General features: G+C 39.9%; 1 protein-coding gene across 1 annotated transcript; it reads left to right on the forward strand.

The window, feature by feature from the left end:
* Window positions 1-8,036: 8,036 nt before the first annotated feature.
* Window positions 8,037-12,121, forward strand: LOC121798000 (macrophage migration inhibitory factor homolog). Its single transcript, XM_042196812.1, has 2 exons — window positions 8,037-8,220; window positions 11,805-12,121. The coding sequence occupies exons 1-2, from the start codon at window positions 8,110-8,112 to the stop codon at window positions 12,030-12,032; spliced, it is 339 nt and encodes a 112-aa protein (XP_042052746.1). The 5' UTR covers window positions 8,037-8,109; the 3' UTR covers window positions 12,033-12,121.
* Window positions 12,122-19,341: the final 7,220 nt, after the last annotated feature.

Below are 19,341 nucleotides of genomic sequence, written 5' to 3' on the forward strand. Positions count from 1 at the left end.
CGATATAGAAGATGGACCATGGATTTCACAAATGAGATCGCCGAGGAGATGAAACTCTTCGAGAAGCAGAAACTGAAGGATACCTTCGAGAGTCTGGACGATGGCAGCAAGGAAATTAAGTGCGGCAAGGTAATACACTACCCTTCTCTGGATGAACTAGGTGTTCGTGACCAATTCTTTGCTTATATAAATGCTTTGGGTTTTGAGTGGCTACTGCAAAATGGGGATCCACGTATCAGTGTGAGATTAGCGAAGGAGTTCTTCACTACCTTTCGGTTTAAGGTGACAACGGACCTGGATGAAGTGTCCATTAGTTTTAGATTGTTTGCGGCAGAGTTTAGTATGAACTTGATAGAGTGGACATGTCGGATGGGCATGTGTACATTGGAAGAAGCGATCAGTTCTGAGTGGAGAGACAGGGAGAGGGGTATCCCTCGTAGGCACGTGGATTTTGATCAACAGGAGGCCTGGGCTGAACTTACTCACCCCGGCGCTGGAGAATTCGCGTCCACTGTTTCCCGTTCCATCCATTTCAATGATCCAGTTCTGCGACTAATACAGCTCCACCTTGATGCCAACCTGCTGGGCCAATCTAACTCAGCCGTCCGCACTTCAATGACGGAGGTGTATCTCCTTTGGTGCGCAAGACAGGGACGCAAGCTGCATCTTGGATTTTGGACGGCATATCAGTGCCACTTGATCGCTACGCACCCTGCCAGAAACCTCACTCTTTGCCACATTTTGGGAGCTTTCGTAGGCAACAACCTCATTATCACTGAGGCTGAAGACTTGTCTCCGCTGCCCATGGTGCGGCCACCGGGATTATTCGACATACCTTACTTCGTTAGGACAAATGCGGTCTACATGAGGGTGGGACGACCGCAATTTTATGCAATGGGTGAGGAAGCCACGGCAGGAGGAAGAGTCGCGTTATTGGAAAGGACGGTTACTGAATTGGCGGAGGAGAACAGACAGATGAGGGCAGAAATGATCCGATTGGCATCAGTAGTAGAACGGGTGTTGAAGGAATCTGCGGAGCAGAGGATACTGACCCAGAGGCAAGCGTCTATGGAAGTGATCGTGACTAATTTAGGAGAGGAGAACCACAAGATACAGACGGAGATGAATAGGATGTTGTCCATAATCGACAATATCCTAGAGGAGGTGAGCCACCAGAGGGCGGCTGAAGCTATGAGAGTAAGGGGCAGTGTAGCCCAGGATACCGGACCAAGCGGCCATGCTGGCCAGGATGTTGAACCACAAGTCCTAGAGACCGTAGTGAAGGAGCAAGAGGAAGAGAAAGCCGAGGTGCCGGCAACTGCCGAGGAGCCGTCAAAGGATGATGAGAACCAAGCTGGAATGGAGACAGACCAACCGGAGGACCAACCGATAGAACGACCTGCACCACCTGCCCCACGAAGGAGCAGGAGACTCCGATAGACCCCCCCTACTGACCAAGTTAGTTTTTCTTTTTAAGTTTCAGTTTTTCTTTTAACTTTTCGTATTGTTGTTATGAGTTGGTTTTTGTTTAGGTAGTATAATTTGTGTTTGCGCGCAAACCCCACTTCATAACACTTAGCCTATTCCATAGTCTAAGTGTGAGAAGTTAAGGGTTTGTTTCTTTGGAGCATGTTTTCTTTGTTTTGTTTGTTTTGTTTTCTATGTCGCATGCATGTTAGCTCACACTTAGCCCATTGCATGGTCTAAGTGTGAGGAGTTTGTATATATGTGTTTGTGGTTATGTTTTGTTGATCTCTGTATAGGTGATAAAACCTCTCTCACTTAGCCTATTCCATAGTCTAAGTGTGAGAAGTTTTTGTTTTAGTTTTGCTGTTTGTTGTCTGTGTGCCATCGTACTGGCCATTACCTTTTCCACTTCACAGCCTTATCTGAGGGCAGACACTTGTGAAGTGAGAGGGGGGACGCAATGGCCAGTAGGATGTATGTATATATGTGTAGTCTTTGTGTTTGTGCTTTTGTTTTGTTTTGTTAGGTCTAGTTTTATGTTGTGTGTGATTGGGCTTAAAACTCAACCGTCTTGAGCTGAAGGTGAGGGGAATTGAGGGAGATAGGACATGCTGGAAAACCTAAACCATCCCCGTTAGTACCTCCTAGTCAGGATAGATGAGGTGAGTATGAGAGAAAAGCTCATACTTAGAGCCAAACACGAAAGCCCTCTAAAAATGTGAGTTATAAGCCTTAAAGTGGAACCACTTTCCACATATATTGGAAAGAAAAGAGAGGCTGCCACAATTCGCCTAGGGTGAAGTGATCACGGGTAGCAAATACTGAAGGCAGTAGGAACCCCCCCCCCCCCCCCCCCCCCCCGTTTTAAAAAAAAAAAAAAAAACCGCCTTTAGAACCCTTTCTTCGTAACCTTTTATATACCCAGATAAACACCCCAGCCGACTGGGACTGTGTAAGGTATGAAACAAATGGAGCTTACTGGCCAGGAAGAAGTGCGGAAAAGCAGAAACCAGCTGGGCGAAAAAGTTAGAAGAAAATCGACCAGGGAGTCATTCCCAGTCCAAAAAAGAGAAGAAGGAATAAGGGTGGCGAAGCCACGAAGGAACGAAAAAAAAAAAAAGAGGGAACCGAGAAAATGAAGAAAATGGTCAGAAAGATTTGACCACAAAAAAGAGATGAATGAAGGAATAAGGGTGGCGAAGCCACAAGATGCTACTGACCAGTGGAGACCAAAGCCAGAAGCGCCAACTAAAGAAAGCAACTGATCAGAAGCCTAATATACACAGTCCCCCCCCCCCCCCCCGCATAAATAAAAATAGAAATTTTGAACCTTAGAGCCTTAGGAACACCCACTGAAAACATTACAAGCCAACAACCCCGTTACAAGCCTATAAGTCCTTCAGTAGCCGCTCGTGGAATCTAAGTCCGAAGCAATTGTGGTGAGCATAATGAGAGAATGCAGTCCTAACATTCCTGGTGAGGTATGAGTGACTGAGCGAACCTAGTGTTGGGCCGAGAGTGTGGGCGATCTTGACAAACAGATATACTGACTGGAAGAGAAAAGGGGGGTGGCAGAAGTTCAAGGCTGTCTAAGGCCGGATTGCACCTGATCCAGAGGAGAGGGATGGTTGAAAATATAGCCCGATCTATGTGTTTTCAGTCTTTTATGTGTTTATGTTTCTCTGTGTTTGTTTGTGTTTTTCTTTGCGTCATAGTTTAGAGTCTAAGTTAGGTAGAGTCGGTCAGGGGAGTAACCAGGCTAGAATTCGACTTATTCTTTTCTTTGTTTGTTCTTGACAAGCCTGTGGTAAGTGTGAGCAGTTTGATAAGTCGTATTCTAGGCCTTGGTTACGGGTCAGTATGATGTGCTTAATTGATTATATTTGCAAAACAGTTGTTTAAAGTGTGCAGGTTAAGCATTCTAGCCAGTAGGGAAGTTTCGGAATGTTCAGGTGAAGGAGGCGCCAGCATGATCTCATACTGATCAGTATTCGTGCTAAAACGGCTTGAGATGGAGAAGACGGATAGCTGGGACGGATTACCCACAATTAAGGGCAAAGAAGTCAAATTGCAACGAGGATTTACCCTAAAATCAAGGGTAGCCTCCCTATAAAAGGAAGCCAAATTGGAGAGAGAGATATACACATTCACTCATTCACCACCATCTTTAGGTAGAAAGTTTTCTCGGTAGTTTCAGTCTTTCAGCCGTGTCCCGCTTCTTGCCTCGCCGTAGCCATGATCACTTGACGTTCAGATGTTCCCAGAATTCCATTCATCGTCCATTCCAGCCAGCAAGATCGTAGTTTAGAGTCTCATCGCCCGGAGTGGCAAAACACTTTTACATTGCTTTCGTAGTTTTAATTTTCTCGCTTTCCTTACGTTGGATCTTGTTTGCCCTTGGATATTTTCTGCTTTTGAAGTACTTTGTTGAAGATCCGAACGTGTTTATGCTATGAAGTTGATTTCCGTTTCGTTTATTGTGGTGTTTCTTTATTTCCCTTGCCTAGTTAGCTTAGATCTAAAGTTTCTCGGTGTTTAAAGTGCTGAATCTCTCAATTCCGTTTACGTAACAAATTTCTTTAGGATAGATAAACAAGTACTGTTTAATCGGAAAGTAGATCGTTGCATGCAAAGCTTAGTTTTAATTTCTGAATCGTTCTTTCATGTTGACCAGTATGCAGAAGTCCAGTTTCAGTGTTTGATTTCAGATTTGATTTCTTAGTTTTGGATCTGTGTTTGTGAGTTGTTAATCTGAGTTTTCCGTGTTGAATCTGGAATTGTTATCTGAATTTTGGAAGTGTTTGTTGAAGAAGATGATGTCTATTTCAATTGGAGGGGACCACTTACTTTTCGAGATGCTTTTGCTTTTGTCCTTCACTTTTAGTTAAGCCCTGTCAGCCTAGTCATCAAACTTCCACTACACTCTGAATATTCTGTTTAGCCCAAAATAGAAACCCGTACCTTCCAAATATTTTCTGTTACAAAATTGTCTCCCCATTCCACATACACAGTTACATTCCAAATGTTTTCCTTACCGTCTGACTAGTAGAACACCTCCTTTAAGTTCCAGCCTAGGTAGAAACTCAACCCAAGCGTGGTAGCTAACCAAATCTTCCAATTGTCACCGCGGTAGTTTAAGAACGCACCATCTCTGTGGGATTCGACCCTTACCACCACTATACTGATCAGTAGAAGTGGGTTGAGGAATCTTTGAAACCAAGGTCTAGGTTAGTTAGGATCTCTATCCTGATCAGTAGGATATATCCTTGCTTGAACGACACCTACGCACCCAGGTCCTTTCAACCCTCCTCCTGGTTACTTTAAATTGCTTTACCTGAACCTTTCGATTCCGTCTAATTTTTCGTGTGAAACTTGTGTTTTGGCCAAGAGCCATAGACAGTCTTTTAAACCTACAAATACTCGTGTGAAATCAATGTTTTCTTTAGTACACTCTGATGTTTGGGGTCCTGCACCTACTATTGGTGGGAATGGTTTTAGATATTTTGTGATTTTTGTTGATGATTGCACTAGAATGACATGGATTTATTTTTTGAAACACAAGTCTGATGTTTTTGATAGATTTGCCTCGTTCTTTAAACTTGTCCAAACACAATTTCATATCACTATCCAAACCCTTAGGTCAGATAATGGGAGTGAATTTGTGAACAGTACTATGACCTAATTTTGTCAAAACAAAGGCGTGATCCATCCAACCTCTTGTGCATATACACCCGAACAAAATGGGATAGCTGAACGGAAGAATCGAACAATTCTAGAGATGACCCGAGCCCTAATGATTGAATCCAAAGTCCCTACATTTTTTTGGCCAGAAGCAGTTGCTACATCTATTTACCTGATCAATCGCCTCCCAACTAAAACACTAAACATGAAAACCCCTCTTGATACCCTCTCCAAACAAGCCAAAATACCTGAATACCTAAACCTTCAGCCAAAAGTCTTCGGTTGTACTGTCTACACTCATATCCCAAAACACGAACGAACCAAACTATCACCTTGTGCAACCAAATGTGTCTTTGTGAGGTATGGGGTGAACCAAAAAGGTTAGAGATGCTATGACCCTTCCACTCGAAAAATCACCACCACCATGAACTGCAATTTCCTGGAAACCAAATTTTTTTTATCATACCCACCTTAGTAGTCAGGGGGAGAGTGGTCCGAATAATTCCGAGGACTATCTAAGTTGGGTTGTGCCATTGCCAAGCTCCTCAAGTGGGGATTCAACAGATCCGATGGAGGTCATTGCCGCCGAGCAAGTCTCACCACAGGAACCGTCTCATCCGCCCCCAAGCGATCCTCTTCCGACGATATCCGAGGTAATTCCTGAACCGAATGTTGTTGAGAATCCAGTTATTACTGACTCGGTTGATACAGAACCCCAAGTGGAGGATAACACCGTGGATGGAGACACCGGGAGATACGTGCTTCCTTTTCGAAGTACAAGAGGGATCCCGACCAAAAGAAATTCCCCTGAAAAGATAGGGAAGAAAAGTCGTTATGGGGTGGCGAACTTCGTACAAGGAAATCTGACTAAAATGGTTCGAGCATTTGAGGCTGCACTATACGAAGAAGAAGAGATCCCTCAACCAACTGAGGAGGCAATGAAGCATAAGAAGTGGAGGGAAGCAATGCTTATTGAAATGAAAGCCCTGATGAAGAATAGTACGTGGGTTAAAAGCAAGTTACCTGAATGAGCTAGAACTGTCGGGTGCAGATGGGTATTCACGATAAAAAGAAGACCAGATGGGACAATAGAGAGATACAAGGCACGACTCGTGGCGAAGGGATACACCCAGACGTATGGTGTGGACTATGCTGAAACATTGTCCCCGGTGGCTAAGATTAATACCGTGCGGGTATTGTTTTCGATTGCTGCTAATAAGGATTGGCCTCTCCACCAGTTCGATGTGACGAATGCATTCCTGCACGGAGAGTTACCAAAGCCAGTATTCATGGAACCACCACTTGGGTTCACCGATATTTTTGATGGAGAAGTGTGCCAGCTCAAGAAGACACAGTACGGGTTGAAACAGTCACCGCGAGCATGGTTTGGGAGATTTACAGAAGTGATGAAACAGAGTAATTCAGATCATACTTTGTTTATCATGAAAAGAGGGGGGAAGATCACATGTCTGATTATATATGTAGACGACATGATCATTACTGGAAATGATGAGGAGGAGATAGCCGAACTAAGGAATAACTTATTCCATGAGGTGCTAAGGTCAAAGAAAGGGATCTTCATAAAACAGAGGAAGTATATACTTGACTTGTTGGCCGAGATAGGAATGATTGATTGCAAACCAGCAGATACTCCTATGTTACAAAATCATGGATTGCAAATGAAGGAAGGCGCGAAATTGACCGATAGGGGGGATATCAGAGGCTAGTCGGTAAGCTCATCTACCTCTCCCATACACGACCAGACATTGCATATGCGGTTGGAGTAGTGAGTCAGTTTATGCACTCACCACAAGAGGAGCATTGGGAAGTTGTGTTAAGAATTGTCAAATACTTGAAGGGAACAACCGAGCATGGACTTATGTTCGAGAAGCATGGTCACATGGAGATACACGGTTTCACTGATGCAGATTGGGCAGAGAATCCGAATGATCGAAGGTCTACCGCCGGATACTTTACCTTTGTAAGAGGTAACCTTGTGACATGGAGAAGTAAGAAGCAAAAGGTAGTAGCACTGTCTAGTGCAGAGGCAGAGTTCCGGGGAATCAAGAGTGGACTGACAGAGGTGCTATGGCTGCGGAGACTTATGACCGAGTTGGATCTCCGGTCAGCCCTTCCTTGTAGATTATTTTGTGACAACAAGGTGGCTATCAGTATCTCTGAAAACCCGGTACAACATGATAGAACAAAGCACGTGGAAGTAGATAGGCACTTCATAAAGGAGAATCTCGAAGCAAAGGTGGTGGAAATGCCTTATGTCAAGTCCGAAGATCAACTGACAGATATCTTGACGAAGGCAGTAAATTCGAAGTCATTTCGAGAAGTACTAGGCAAGCTAAGCATTGAGAATCCCATCACTTAGCTTGAGGGGGAGTGTTAGAATGAGATCGCTTAATATCGGGAGAATATTATGTGATTGATATGAGAATATATTTTGCCAAAATTAGAGAGAGCAATTATTGTAAATTTAGGTTTACCATATATGTAGAATATCTAGCTTATAAATATGTAGTCTCTATAACATATTATTCATGTAACATATTATTCATTTTTATTTTTATACGAAAGGAAAACTTCTCCCACAGCAAAATCTAATGGTCAATTTGTTATCATTAGTATTTTATATGGATCATGATTAGAAGAAATAAAAATTCACATAACTTCAATGTCGAGTTAAGACGACTATCCATATTTACAGGAAAACTCGGAATTTTTTTTTAAATAATGTATTTTTAATTTCTTTTGTTCTGGGTCAGCCTCTAGCTTATATTTATAAATATAATTATTTTAGACGCGTCATAAAATTCTAGATGTATTTATATCGGACCGATTAATCAATATTTATAAAAATAAAAGGCGCTGTATATTCAACTATAAATAAATAGTGTGAGGTCCATTGAAGAGTTGAGCCAAAATATAATTATTAAAAACTAGAGAGAGAAAATGCCTTGTCTTGACATCTCGACCAACGTTAATCTTGACGGAGTCGACGCCGATTCCGTCTTCTCCACTCTCACAACCGCCGTTTCTCAGATCGTCGGAAAGCCCGAAAACGTAAGACCTCTCTCTCTTGATTTGATTTAATTGGTAGTAAAAATTGGAATTTGGAAACAGAGTGAGTAATTATTAGTAGTAGTAATTACTAATAATTAATCTCATTTTTCCTTTTTTTGTTTCCATTGCGATTCATGACTAGATTTTTATTTAGTGTTCCATTAAGATGGATAGTGAGTGGGTGGATGATAATGCATGTGTTTTTGTTATTATTTAAAATACAAGTGGATAGAACACGGATTTTGTGATCAATTGTTGTCATGTCTCTGCATTCATGTTGCGTATTGCATTTTATCACTCTCTTCTTACCACGTTACTTGCACTATTCCATTTCAGCTCATCCCAAACTACTTACTCCCTCCGTCCCAAGATAAGTGAGCAAAAACTTTTCGGCACGGGATTTAAGGAAATGGAAAGTAGAAAGATAGAGTAAGAGGGAGAATACCAAAAAAGGAAATGACCACTTATCTTGGGACGTCCCGAAAAAGAATGTGAATCGCTTATCTTAGGACGGATGGAGTACATTATTTCTAGTTTAAGTTAGAATTAATATATTAAATTAATATGTTAGGTTTAGTTAAGTTCTCTTTTTCCTTTATTAAGTGATGTCTCATTAAACTTAAAATTCTAATTTAATTATACTAAATAATAATTCCAAATTTACGGCCGAAAATGAAAGTGCGAGTAAGTTGTGACAGAGAGAGTAGTTGCTTGCTTACCAAAAATAAATGAAACTATAACTATTTTCAAGAACAATTTAAAGCTAACATGACTGCCTTTAATACACCCAAACAGGGCAATTTCGTTTTCACCTTATTTTTAGGTTTATTATAGTTTAATAAATAGGACTATATATTTGACAGCCCTATTACTGCCAATTAAGATTCTATAATAAACATAAAATTATATAAGCTCACTAATTTCCCACATATATATTTCTTTTAGCATCGGCCTCTTTTTTCCACCAAATTGGTTTACATAGCATCAAATTACATATGTATACTCACATAAAATTGAGTTTCATCCTAATTAACTGGTGAACTTATATAGTGGTGGTAGTTTTTCTCTTTGCACAAATACTCACTTCGTCCATAAAATATTTTCTAGGTTTGACTAGGCACGAGTTTTAAGAAATGTAAAGAAAAATGAGTTGAAAAAATTAGTAGAATGAAGGTTTCACATTTATATATTAATTTTATAATAGAATGTGAGTGTGAAGAGGTGGTGGAAAGTAGGGTCCATTTACCAAAAATAGAAAAAAAGTAAAATGGACAACTTTTTACGGACGGACAAAAATGGTAAAACTGGACAACATTTCACTGACAGAGAGAGTATGAGATATTATCATAGTTATTTTTGCTTTATTTACCAACACTCTTCCTTAAATCCTTTGAATTGAACCTTAGAGGGGTTGGACGTCTTTCTGATCGGTTGGACTAGCTCTCTATCGAACAGTTCCAAATTTAAACCAGATAGTATATTATTGGGTCAATCATTTTTTTTAATTTCAGTTCAAATATACTATTGGATCAGTTAAATTTAGCTCACAGTAGGCCATCGTTTTGATATCTTGAGAGTAAATTCATGGATTTCATCCTAAGAGCAATTGATAACGAAGAAGTGGGTCTAACATTTATATAGTTGTTTTAGTTCTCTCTATATCAATATAAGATTGTGTCGTAGTAGTTATTTTTATTTTCTTTGCTAATTATATGAATTAGGCATTTTAGACATGTCCATATATGAACAACGCAACGCCACTTAAAGATCTTATGAATCTTGCTAGTAAAGTTGATGAATTATAAAATCACCATTTTTAATCACCATTGTTTTTTGAATCGCTCAAGTTTTTTTTTCTATTTAAACAGATATGCTTTATGATTTACTTTATCAAAGAAAAAGTAGTGCTTAATTTATAACGTTTTAAACACAAACACGAGGGCCTCGTTTAGCAATTAAAATTCGTCGGCACATTCTTCCAACCAAAATAAAGTACTCCCTATGTCCATGAATAAGAGTCGCTAATTTCCATTTTGGGTCGTCCCTCATTAAGAGTCACTCTTCATTTTTACCATAAGAGCATCCACAACGGTGGACGGACGGCGTCCGTCCGTCCGTGCCGCTGGCAAGGACGAGCTCCGCCGCCGCTGCGCTCTTGCCGCTGGCACGGACGTGCTCTTAGCTAAGAGCACGTCCGTGCCAACGGCAAGAGCACAAGGCGTCGACGTGGCATGCTCTGATTGACCCGTTGATTTATAATTTTTTTATTATTTTTTTAAAAAAATCGAAAAAATCTGAAAAATTCAAAATTAATAAAAAAATATTTTCTCACTTCCTAATAAACTATATCCATTTTTTCCACACTTTTAATTTATTTATTTTCATTATTTTTACCCAAAAATTCATACTTTCATCTATAAATAGTCTCATTTCAAACACAAAAAATGACACTATACCAAACAACTCTCTCAATCTCAAATTTTAGGATTTTAATTATGTAATTTTTAATTTTTAGGAGTCTAATTATGTAATTTTTAATTTTTAGTATTTAATTATGTAATTTTTAATTTTTAGGATTTTAATTATGTCGTTTTTATTTTATTTGTCATTTGTAATATTATTTAGGTTTTTTTAATGAATTTTAATATTATGGAAATGTTTTGTTTAATTGAATTTTAAATTGAATTGTGCTCGTCCTTGCGGAAGAGCACATCTGTGGGTGTTGTGCTCTTGCCAGAGAGCAGACAGAAAAAGTGGGTCCGGGCCCACAACCGTGCTCGCTGGCAAGAGCACGGTTGTGGATGCTCTAAATGGTAGTAGACCTCACATTCCACTAACTCACTCCACTCATATTTTATTATAAAACCAATATAAAAATATGGGTCCCACATTCAACTAACTTTTTCAACCAACTTTTTTCTATATTTCTTAAAACTCGTACCCGGTAAAAGAGCAACTCCTATTAAAGGACGGAGGGAGTATTATACAAAATTAATAATGCATGGGAAGATCACTTAGTGGGGCTATGTAATTGGCTTGAATATTCAGTTAAAGAACCATTATCTAGTAATACTAATACTCCACTTTGGGAACAATTTGTCGTGCAATTTTTGTACTATCTACAAAATCACTTTTAATTACAAAAGCAACCCATTTTGTTATTATACCACGCTTGCTTCATATTCCAATTTTGATTTAAAATGAAATGCTACATTCAGACTTTGAAAATCATCATTTTTGTCCTAACACCGTTTTGATGAGGATTATGTCTCATCTATATATGTACTTTGATAACCCTTCCCTTACGGCATTTTAAGGGAGTGAGTAGCTAATTTTTAAATGATATCAGAAAATGCTCAAGTCGATGTAGTTCTTTTTGCCTGCACGTGTGGAAGTCCGATGTGCACTCTGGTCCACACGTGCAGAGGCGTGTTGAAAACACTCATTCTTGTTTTACATCGACTTGAAGATGATCATGTTTTATCTATATATAATTGGATAGCCCTCTCTTATGAGATCTTTAAGGGCAGTGAGTGACCCATAATCCAATTAAATTTTCACGATGTTTGTTGTGATTTTGGCAGTTCGTGATGGTTCTGATAAAAGGGTCAGTGCCTCTTACGTTCGGAGGTAATAAAGAACCAGCAGCACTAGCTGAAATTATGGCCATGGGAGGCCTTAATACCAAAGTGAAGAGAGAGCTAATTGCAACCATTGGATCCATTTTACAGGACAAGTTGTCTATACCTAAGACTAGATTTGTCTTAAAAGTTTTCGACGTTAATATGGGTAGAAACATCTCAAAATTGTAATCCTACCAATCTATTTTTATTCAATAAACGGTTTATAGTGATGACATATTTCTGATGGAAATAAATCATTATAATTTGCAGTTTGATTATAAAGTGATCACACATCCATACTCTATTTGGTAGTGGCGGGTTACGTAATGGAAATTGCATTTCTTTAGGAAATCACCTTCAATCATTCGCATTACTTTAATTTCAATGATAGTTTTTTTACGCCGCGAATAAAAATTGGAAAGCAATTTAACCAATACTTGCTATTATTAATAGAACCCGATCCTCTAGCCCTCGAACACAAGAGCATCTATATTGCTTTTTAGCACACCATTATGCAGCTTCACCCATTTTCCTTCAGTGAAGTCTCCCACTCAGCGTACCAATGTCATTTTGAACGTGAGCTTCTCTCCAAGCCTCCATGAAACTACGTGCTGCACCAATAATTCCTACAGTTGACCTGTTCTCATTCCACCATATAATTTTGTTTCTGTTAAACCATAGATGTCATATCACAACAACCACTTCTTTAACTTCCACCTCTAAAAATAACCATTATTTATGTTCATATATGTTTCATCTATATTACTTTTGTTGTGAAAAAATTAGAGAACTTGATTACTATGATATAATGTTCATATATGTTTCATCTATATTACTTTTGTTATGAAAAAAACAGGAGAACTTGATTACTATGTTATAAAGGGACGAAAACAAGTACTAGTTAATAGAGTATACAAGCTAGCTAGTTAGATGTTGATTACATACAAAAAAAAATGATAACGTGTACTCAATTTTGAAATTCGGCGTATAAAGTTCTAATGATTTTATCTTATATAAGGAGGGACAGGTATACTTTGTGATTGTATCAATTAACGACCTATATTAATGATTTTCATACATAGAGACACACATACAGTGTGTGATGTTAACGACTTACGATCTATACCATCTTAGTGGATGGTCAAGTTAGATACGCTAATTTATATCTATGTATTTACAAAATAAAAATTTTACAATTAATAATGGAAAAAAAATTGTGACTGACATAAAAGATGGCAATAGTGAAGCTAATTTATATACTCCTGTATTTACAAAATAAAATTTTTACAACTAATAATGGAAAAACAATTGTGACTGACATAAACGATGGCAATAATGAAGCTTATGTTGCTTGATGACGCTTCTTGATATGGAACATCATGGATCGATCCATCTAATATACCCCATCAGTTCCATTAAAATAAGATACTTTCCTTTTTTCGTCTGTCCCATAAAAATATCTTATTCCAATTATAGAAAGTTCTCTCAAACTCATTACATATATTCATCAATTTATATACAATTTATAGCACTAGGGCCCATCATTACACACTATCTACTAACATTATTTTAACTATCATTCTCTTCATCTCTCTTACTTTACCAATTATATAATAATTTTCGTGCCATCCCAAATGTCATTATTTTTATGTAACTGAGAGAGTATCTAAAATGTGTCCAAAGGTGTTAGATGAGTTTAGACAACAGTATAGTTAATTCCTTCTAAAAAAGTATTGATAATTAATAATAGGGCTTTGTAGGGTCTTATCTATCTTTTTAGAATTACTAATCTAAGCCTGACAATCTTAGTGTGCAACCAATTTTGTGACGCATGAACAATATTTATGTGACTCACCTTAGTAAATCTTGAATCGTGTGTTGGATATCATAATTGTGCCTTATATAACTGTTGAGTGAAAGCACATCCATAGAATTCTCTTGTCTTATTTGTTTTCTCAAATCAAATTAAATGCTTTTTGTTGTTTCTGCTCTCAGTTAATTGCATTCTTTAACATGCTTTATTGCTCACTTAGTAGTTTAGAAACCCCAATCTTGTGCGTCCAAATAGTGATAGAAACATTATTTGGTAGCCAATCTGAGAACTGTTGGTTTCTGGGATTACAAGATAACAAAACCGGGAGTAATACAACCCAAAAGAAAGAAAAGGAGAAACTGAACTAAAGAAATTACAATAGAAATCGAAACAACTAAACCAGTATGAAAGCCGAGTCGAGGAGGCCTCTTCCCGCAAGACGAGATACGCCCCGGTAGTGCTCTTCGGTTTGGCGTGTCGTCCCCAAAGGTAAAACGGCTACGTCTCTATTGATGCAGCACCGCAATCAGTAGAGCTCCGGCGAACTGGATGAAGGAGAGGGCAGAGCTTCGACAGAAGGACAATGCAGAGAGAGGGAGAGAGCTTATGCAGATGCTTGTAGATGTGTGTGTCCTAATGCAGTGGTATGGCTAGCCTATTTATAGGCCAACCACCATGCAGGGTCAACCAGCCATTGAAGGCTCATCATGGCAAAAACGTAACCGACGTCGGTTACAGGCGTGTGGCTGGAATGTGCCACCCGTGTGTGGAGCGTGTGGATTTCTCACGTGGCAACCGTGACTGTGCCTCGCTTGACGACGTGTCAAGCCACTTGGATTGCTGACTCGGCGGTGGTCCAAAAAGAATAGTTTGGGCCAAGCACCAAGCCCAAAGACCAATTGCCAAGATCCAAGTCCAAGTCCAAGTCCAAGTCCAAGATCAAGATCGAGATCGGGATCGGGATCGGGATCGGGCCCGAGGCCCGAGGCCCGCAACGGTGAGCGCGAGCACGTGCACGGGCACGGGCGGGCGGGCGGCGGCGGCGGCGCGCGCGTGTGCGCGCGTGTGGGCTCTTTCACCCATCTTGGTCCACTATAATTATTAAGTAACATAAAGTCACTTAATTTATACACATTAAAGATGTGTTAATCCTCCAATGTGGGATAATTAACACTAGTTAATTATTCCCTAAGCTCCATCTCCAAGCTTTAATTAAAAGCTAATTATGCCCAACTTTAATCCACTATTTCTCACTCACCGGAAATCGGATTTGAGAAAGTGAATATACTACATTTACCTACGTAAAATGTAGATCGACGCTATGTCATTTAATTTCACAAAATTAAATGTCTCGTCACATTTATTATTTGGTCAAAATCCATTGACCGGGCATATTTAATCCATGATTTTTACAATCCCCCACATGAGTGGAAATAGCCGAATGCATATGCATGCAGACACAAGCTCAACCCTCGCGAGGTATATAAGCATAAGGATAGGTAGTTGTTGACTTTGAACCCTCCATAGTCGACACCATCGGATACACAGGCGGCTTAGTAGCGTGATGCTTTGAACTAATCCCCCACGGCGTGCACCGAGACAATGGTGTTAACGCTTAAACACCTCAACCTCATCCGTTCTCACGTTTTGTGTCCATTGCGGTCTTGGACACCACTTTGGATTCATAAGTGCATTTTTTTTTATGAAGCGACCACACTTCGCACTTACATAGGTGATTCTTAGTCAAGTACCTTGCCATACTTGGTCTCTTTGAGAATTCCATCTCTTTGAGATCCTTAAGAACCATTAAAAGTCATAGACTTAGCCTTTACCACGAGGCAAGTTCTCCAACACTCTATTGCTCTCTAGGGAATAGATATAGTTTGAGTGTTTTTCCATGAACTCTCATAGCTTAGTTGTCCCTTTGAACCAAGTTCTTGGGATCTCCAGTCATCATGGTTGGGTTACCACTATGACAATTCTTTAGTTTGTGGATTTCAAACCCATTCCCTCTAGCAACTTATTCATTTGATCACGGTTTAACCCTTTGGTTAGCGGATCCGCTAGATTATCTATTGACTTCACATAGTCGATTGTAATCACCCCTGTTGTGATCAAATGTCTCACGGTGTTATGTCGTCGACGTATATGTCGAGACTTACCGTTATAGAAACCATTGTTTGCCCTTCCAATAGCCGCTTGGCTATCGCAGTGAATCAGCACTGGTGGCACTGGCTTAGACCAACATGGAATGTCTTCAAGGAAGTTCTTAAGCCACTCGGCTTCCTCACCAGCCTTATCTAAGGCAATGAACTCCGATTCCATTGTTGATCGGGCTATACAGGTCTGTTTTGTGGATTTCCACGATACAGCACCACCCCCAATAGTGAAGACATATCCACTTGTTGAAAGTGAGTCTCTATTATCGGATATCCAATTGGCATCACAGTACCCTTCAAGTACCGGGGGGTATCTCGAGAAGTGTAGCCCAAGATTTTGAGTATGTTTTAAATATCTCAAAACCCTCACAAGAGCTCTCCAATGCTCTTTGCTTGGATTGCTCGTGTAACGACTCAGCTTGTTCACGGCACAAGCAATGTCAGGTCGAGTGCAATTAGTCAAGTACATAATGCATCCGATCACCCGTGCATACTCTTCTTGTGCAACGGGCTCGCCTTTGTTCTTGCTCAAGTGAACGTCGAGTTCAATTGGAGTCTTAACCGGCGCGCCATCATAGGCTTTGAATTTATTCAATATCTTCTCAACATAATGTGATTGTGTTAAGATGATTCCATCATTCGTTCTTAGAATCTTCATTCCAAGAATTACATCGGCTAGACCCATGTCTTTCATGTCAAAGTTTCTCTTTAACATGGCCTTTGTATCGTTAATTACTTGAGTGTTGCTACCCAAGATTAACATATCATCAACGTAGAGACACACTATAACATGACTGTTATTAGTGCTCTTGATGTAGACACATTTGTTGCACTCGTTGATTTTAAACCCATTTGATAACATCACATTATCAAACTTCAAGTGCCATTGCAATGGCGCTTGTTTCAATCCATATAAGGATTTCACGAGCTTGCATACCTTTTTCTCTTGTCCAGGTACTACAAACCCTTCGGGTTGTTCCATGTAGATTTCGTCTTCTAGTTCACCATTCAGAAACGCGGTCTTTACATCCATTTGATGAATCTCGAGATTGTGCAATGCAGCAATAGCGAGAAGCATCCGGATAGATGTAATCCTTGTTACAGGTGAATAGGTATCGAAGAAGTCATGTCCTTCTTTTTGTTTAAAACCCTTTACTACTAATCGGGCTTTATACTTATCAACTGTTCCATCGGCCTTAAACTTTCTTTTAAGAACCCATTTGCATCCTAAAGGTTTAGCACCTTCGGGCAAATCAACCAACACCCATGTGTGGTTTAGCAAAATTGAATCAATTTAGCTTTGAACAGCTTCTCTCCAATGCAACCCGTCTGGGCCAGCAAAGGCTACTTTTATCGATGTTGGTTCTTCATCCAACATGAAAGCAATGTAGTCAGGACCAAAAGTTTTTGGTGTTCTGACTCTATTACCACGTCTTAGTACTGTATCTTTTGGATCGGGCCTTGCACGCTTGTGCGATTCAGGTTCCGCATCTGTTGATTTAGAACTAGTGGCTTCTTCTTCCACTTGTTTAGAACTAGTGGCTTCTTCAATTCTTGTCTCAGAATTGGTTGATACCTTTTCCTTATCTTTGCAAGGAAAGGTATTTTCGAGAAATACAACATTCCTCGACTCAATTGTTGTTCCTACTGTGATAGTCGATATTTCAGACTTGTGAACAACAAATCGATATGCACTACTGTTAAGTGCATATCCAATGAAGATGCAATCAACCGTCTTAGGTCCGATTGTAACTTCTTTGGGCGGAGGAACCATCACCTTTGCCAAACACCCCCACACTTTGAGGTATTTGTAGGATGGCTTTCTTCCCTTCCACAACTCATAAGGAGTAACATCTTTTCCTTTGAGAGGGATTTTATTCAAGATATAGTTTGCTGTCAAAACAGCTTCCCCCCACATGTTATGTGGTAATCCTGAACTGAGTAGCAGTGCATTCATCATCTCTTTTAGAGTTCGATTCTTGCGTTCTGCAACACCATTAGATTGTGGTGAATATGGAGCAGTTGTTTGATGAATTATATCACTTGCGTTGCATAACTCCTCAAACGGGGCTACATATTCGCCTCCTCTATCGCTTCGAATCATTTTGATTTTACAACCAAGTTGATTCTCAACTTCGTTCTTATAATTTTTGAACGCCTCTATTGCTTCATCTTTGCTTTTTAAAAGATAAATGTAGCAATATCTTGTGCAATCATCTATGAAAGTGATAAAGTACTTTTTACCACCTCTAGTTTGCACCATCTTTAAATCACATACATCCGTGTGAATTAATTCAAGGGGTTTTGTGCTTCGTTCAACCGAGTGAAACGGCAACTTAGTCATTTTTGCTTCAAGACAAATTTCACATTTATCTTGGATATCCAATTCATTAGCCTTTAGTAAATCTAAATTTACTAATCTTTTAATGGCTTTTGAATTTACATGTCCCAATCTACAATGCCACAAATTTGAACACCCAGTCAAGTAAGAGGAAGTAGATGCTTTATTATTATTAGCCAATGGCTTTGCAACACTTCGAGTTGCTACACTAAGCTTGAAAATCCCATCGGTTACATAACCTTTTCCGATGGATTTTCCAAACTTATACAAGACAAACCTATCGGACTCAAATACAAGTTTAAACCCTTTATTAACTAGTATTGATCCTGACACTAGGTTCTTGCGGATGTCCGGGACATGCAGCACATCCTTCAAAGTGATAGTTAGGCCAGACGTCATCATGAGAATCACGTTGCCAACGCCGAGGACTTCGGACGATGCTTGATTCCCCATGTTGATCTTCCTCCCTTCAACAGCAGTGTAGGAGGCAAACTTGCTCCTGTCGGCGCAAACATGAGCAGTAGCGCCGGTGTCGATGTACCAGCCTCCCTTGTTATCAACAAGGTTAACCTCTTCAGTGACCACTGCAATGAGGTCGTTCTCATCCCAGTCCTTGAACTCCTTCTCAACGACGTGGGCTGCCGGCTGCTTTCCCTTCCCTTTGTCATTTGGACGGTTTGGGCGAGGGCGTTTGTTAGAGGGACCGCCCCGCTCCAACAGATTGGCTTTGGCTTCATTTGGGGTGAAGCCCTTAGCCTTTTGATCACTTTTGCGCACGTCGGCCTCAATGCGCAACTTCACGATCAAGTCTTCAAGGGTCATCTGCTTTCGCTTGTGCTTGAGATAACTCTTGAAGTCCTTCCAACTTGGAGGGAGCTTGTCAATGATCGTGCACCTTAGGAATTTATCGGGCAAGGTCATCCCTTCAGCCACTAAGGAGTGGATGATCATTTGGAGCTCTTGGACTTGCTCCATGATGGGTCGAGAGTCGACCATCTTGTAGTCCATAAACTTGGATGCTACAACCTGTTCAGTCCCTGCAGCATTGTCTATGCTATATTTCTTCTCTAGGCTTTCCCACATTTGTTTAGATGTGGTTACATTGGAGTATACATTATAGAGGCTATAATCTAATGCACTTAAAATAAAGTTTTTACATAGATAATCCCCTTTTCTCCAAGCTTC

Source organism: Salvia splendens, chromosome 1 (genome assembly GCF_004379255.2).
Source record: "Salvia splendens isolate huo1 chromosome 1, SspV2, whole genome shotgun sequence".
Classification (NCBI taxonomy): Eukaryota; Viridiplantae; Streptophyta; class Magnoliopsida; order Lamiales; family Lamiaceae; genus Salvia; species Salvia splendens.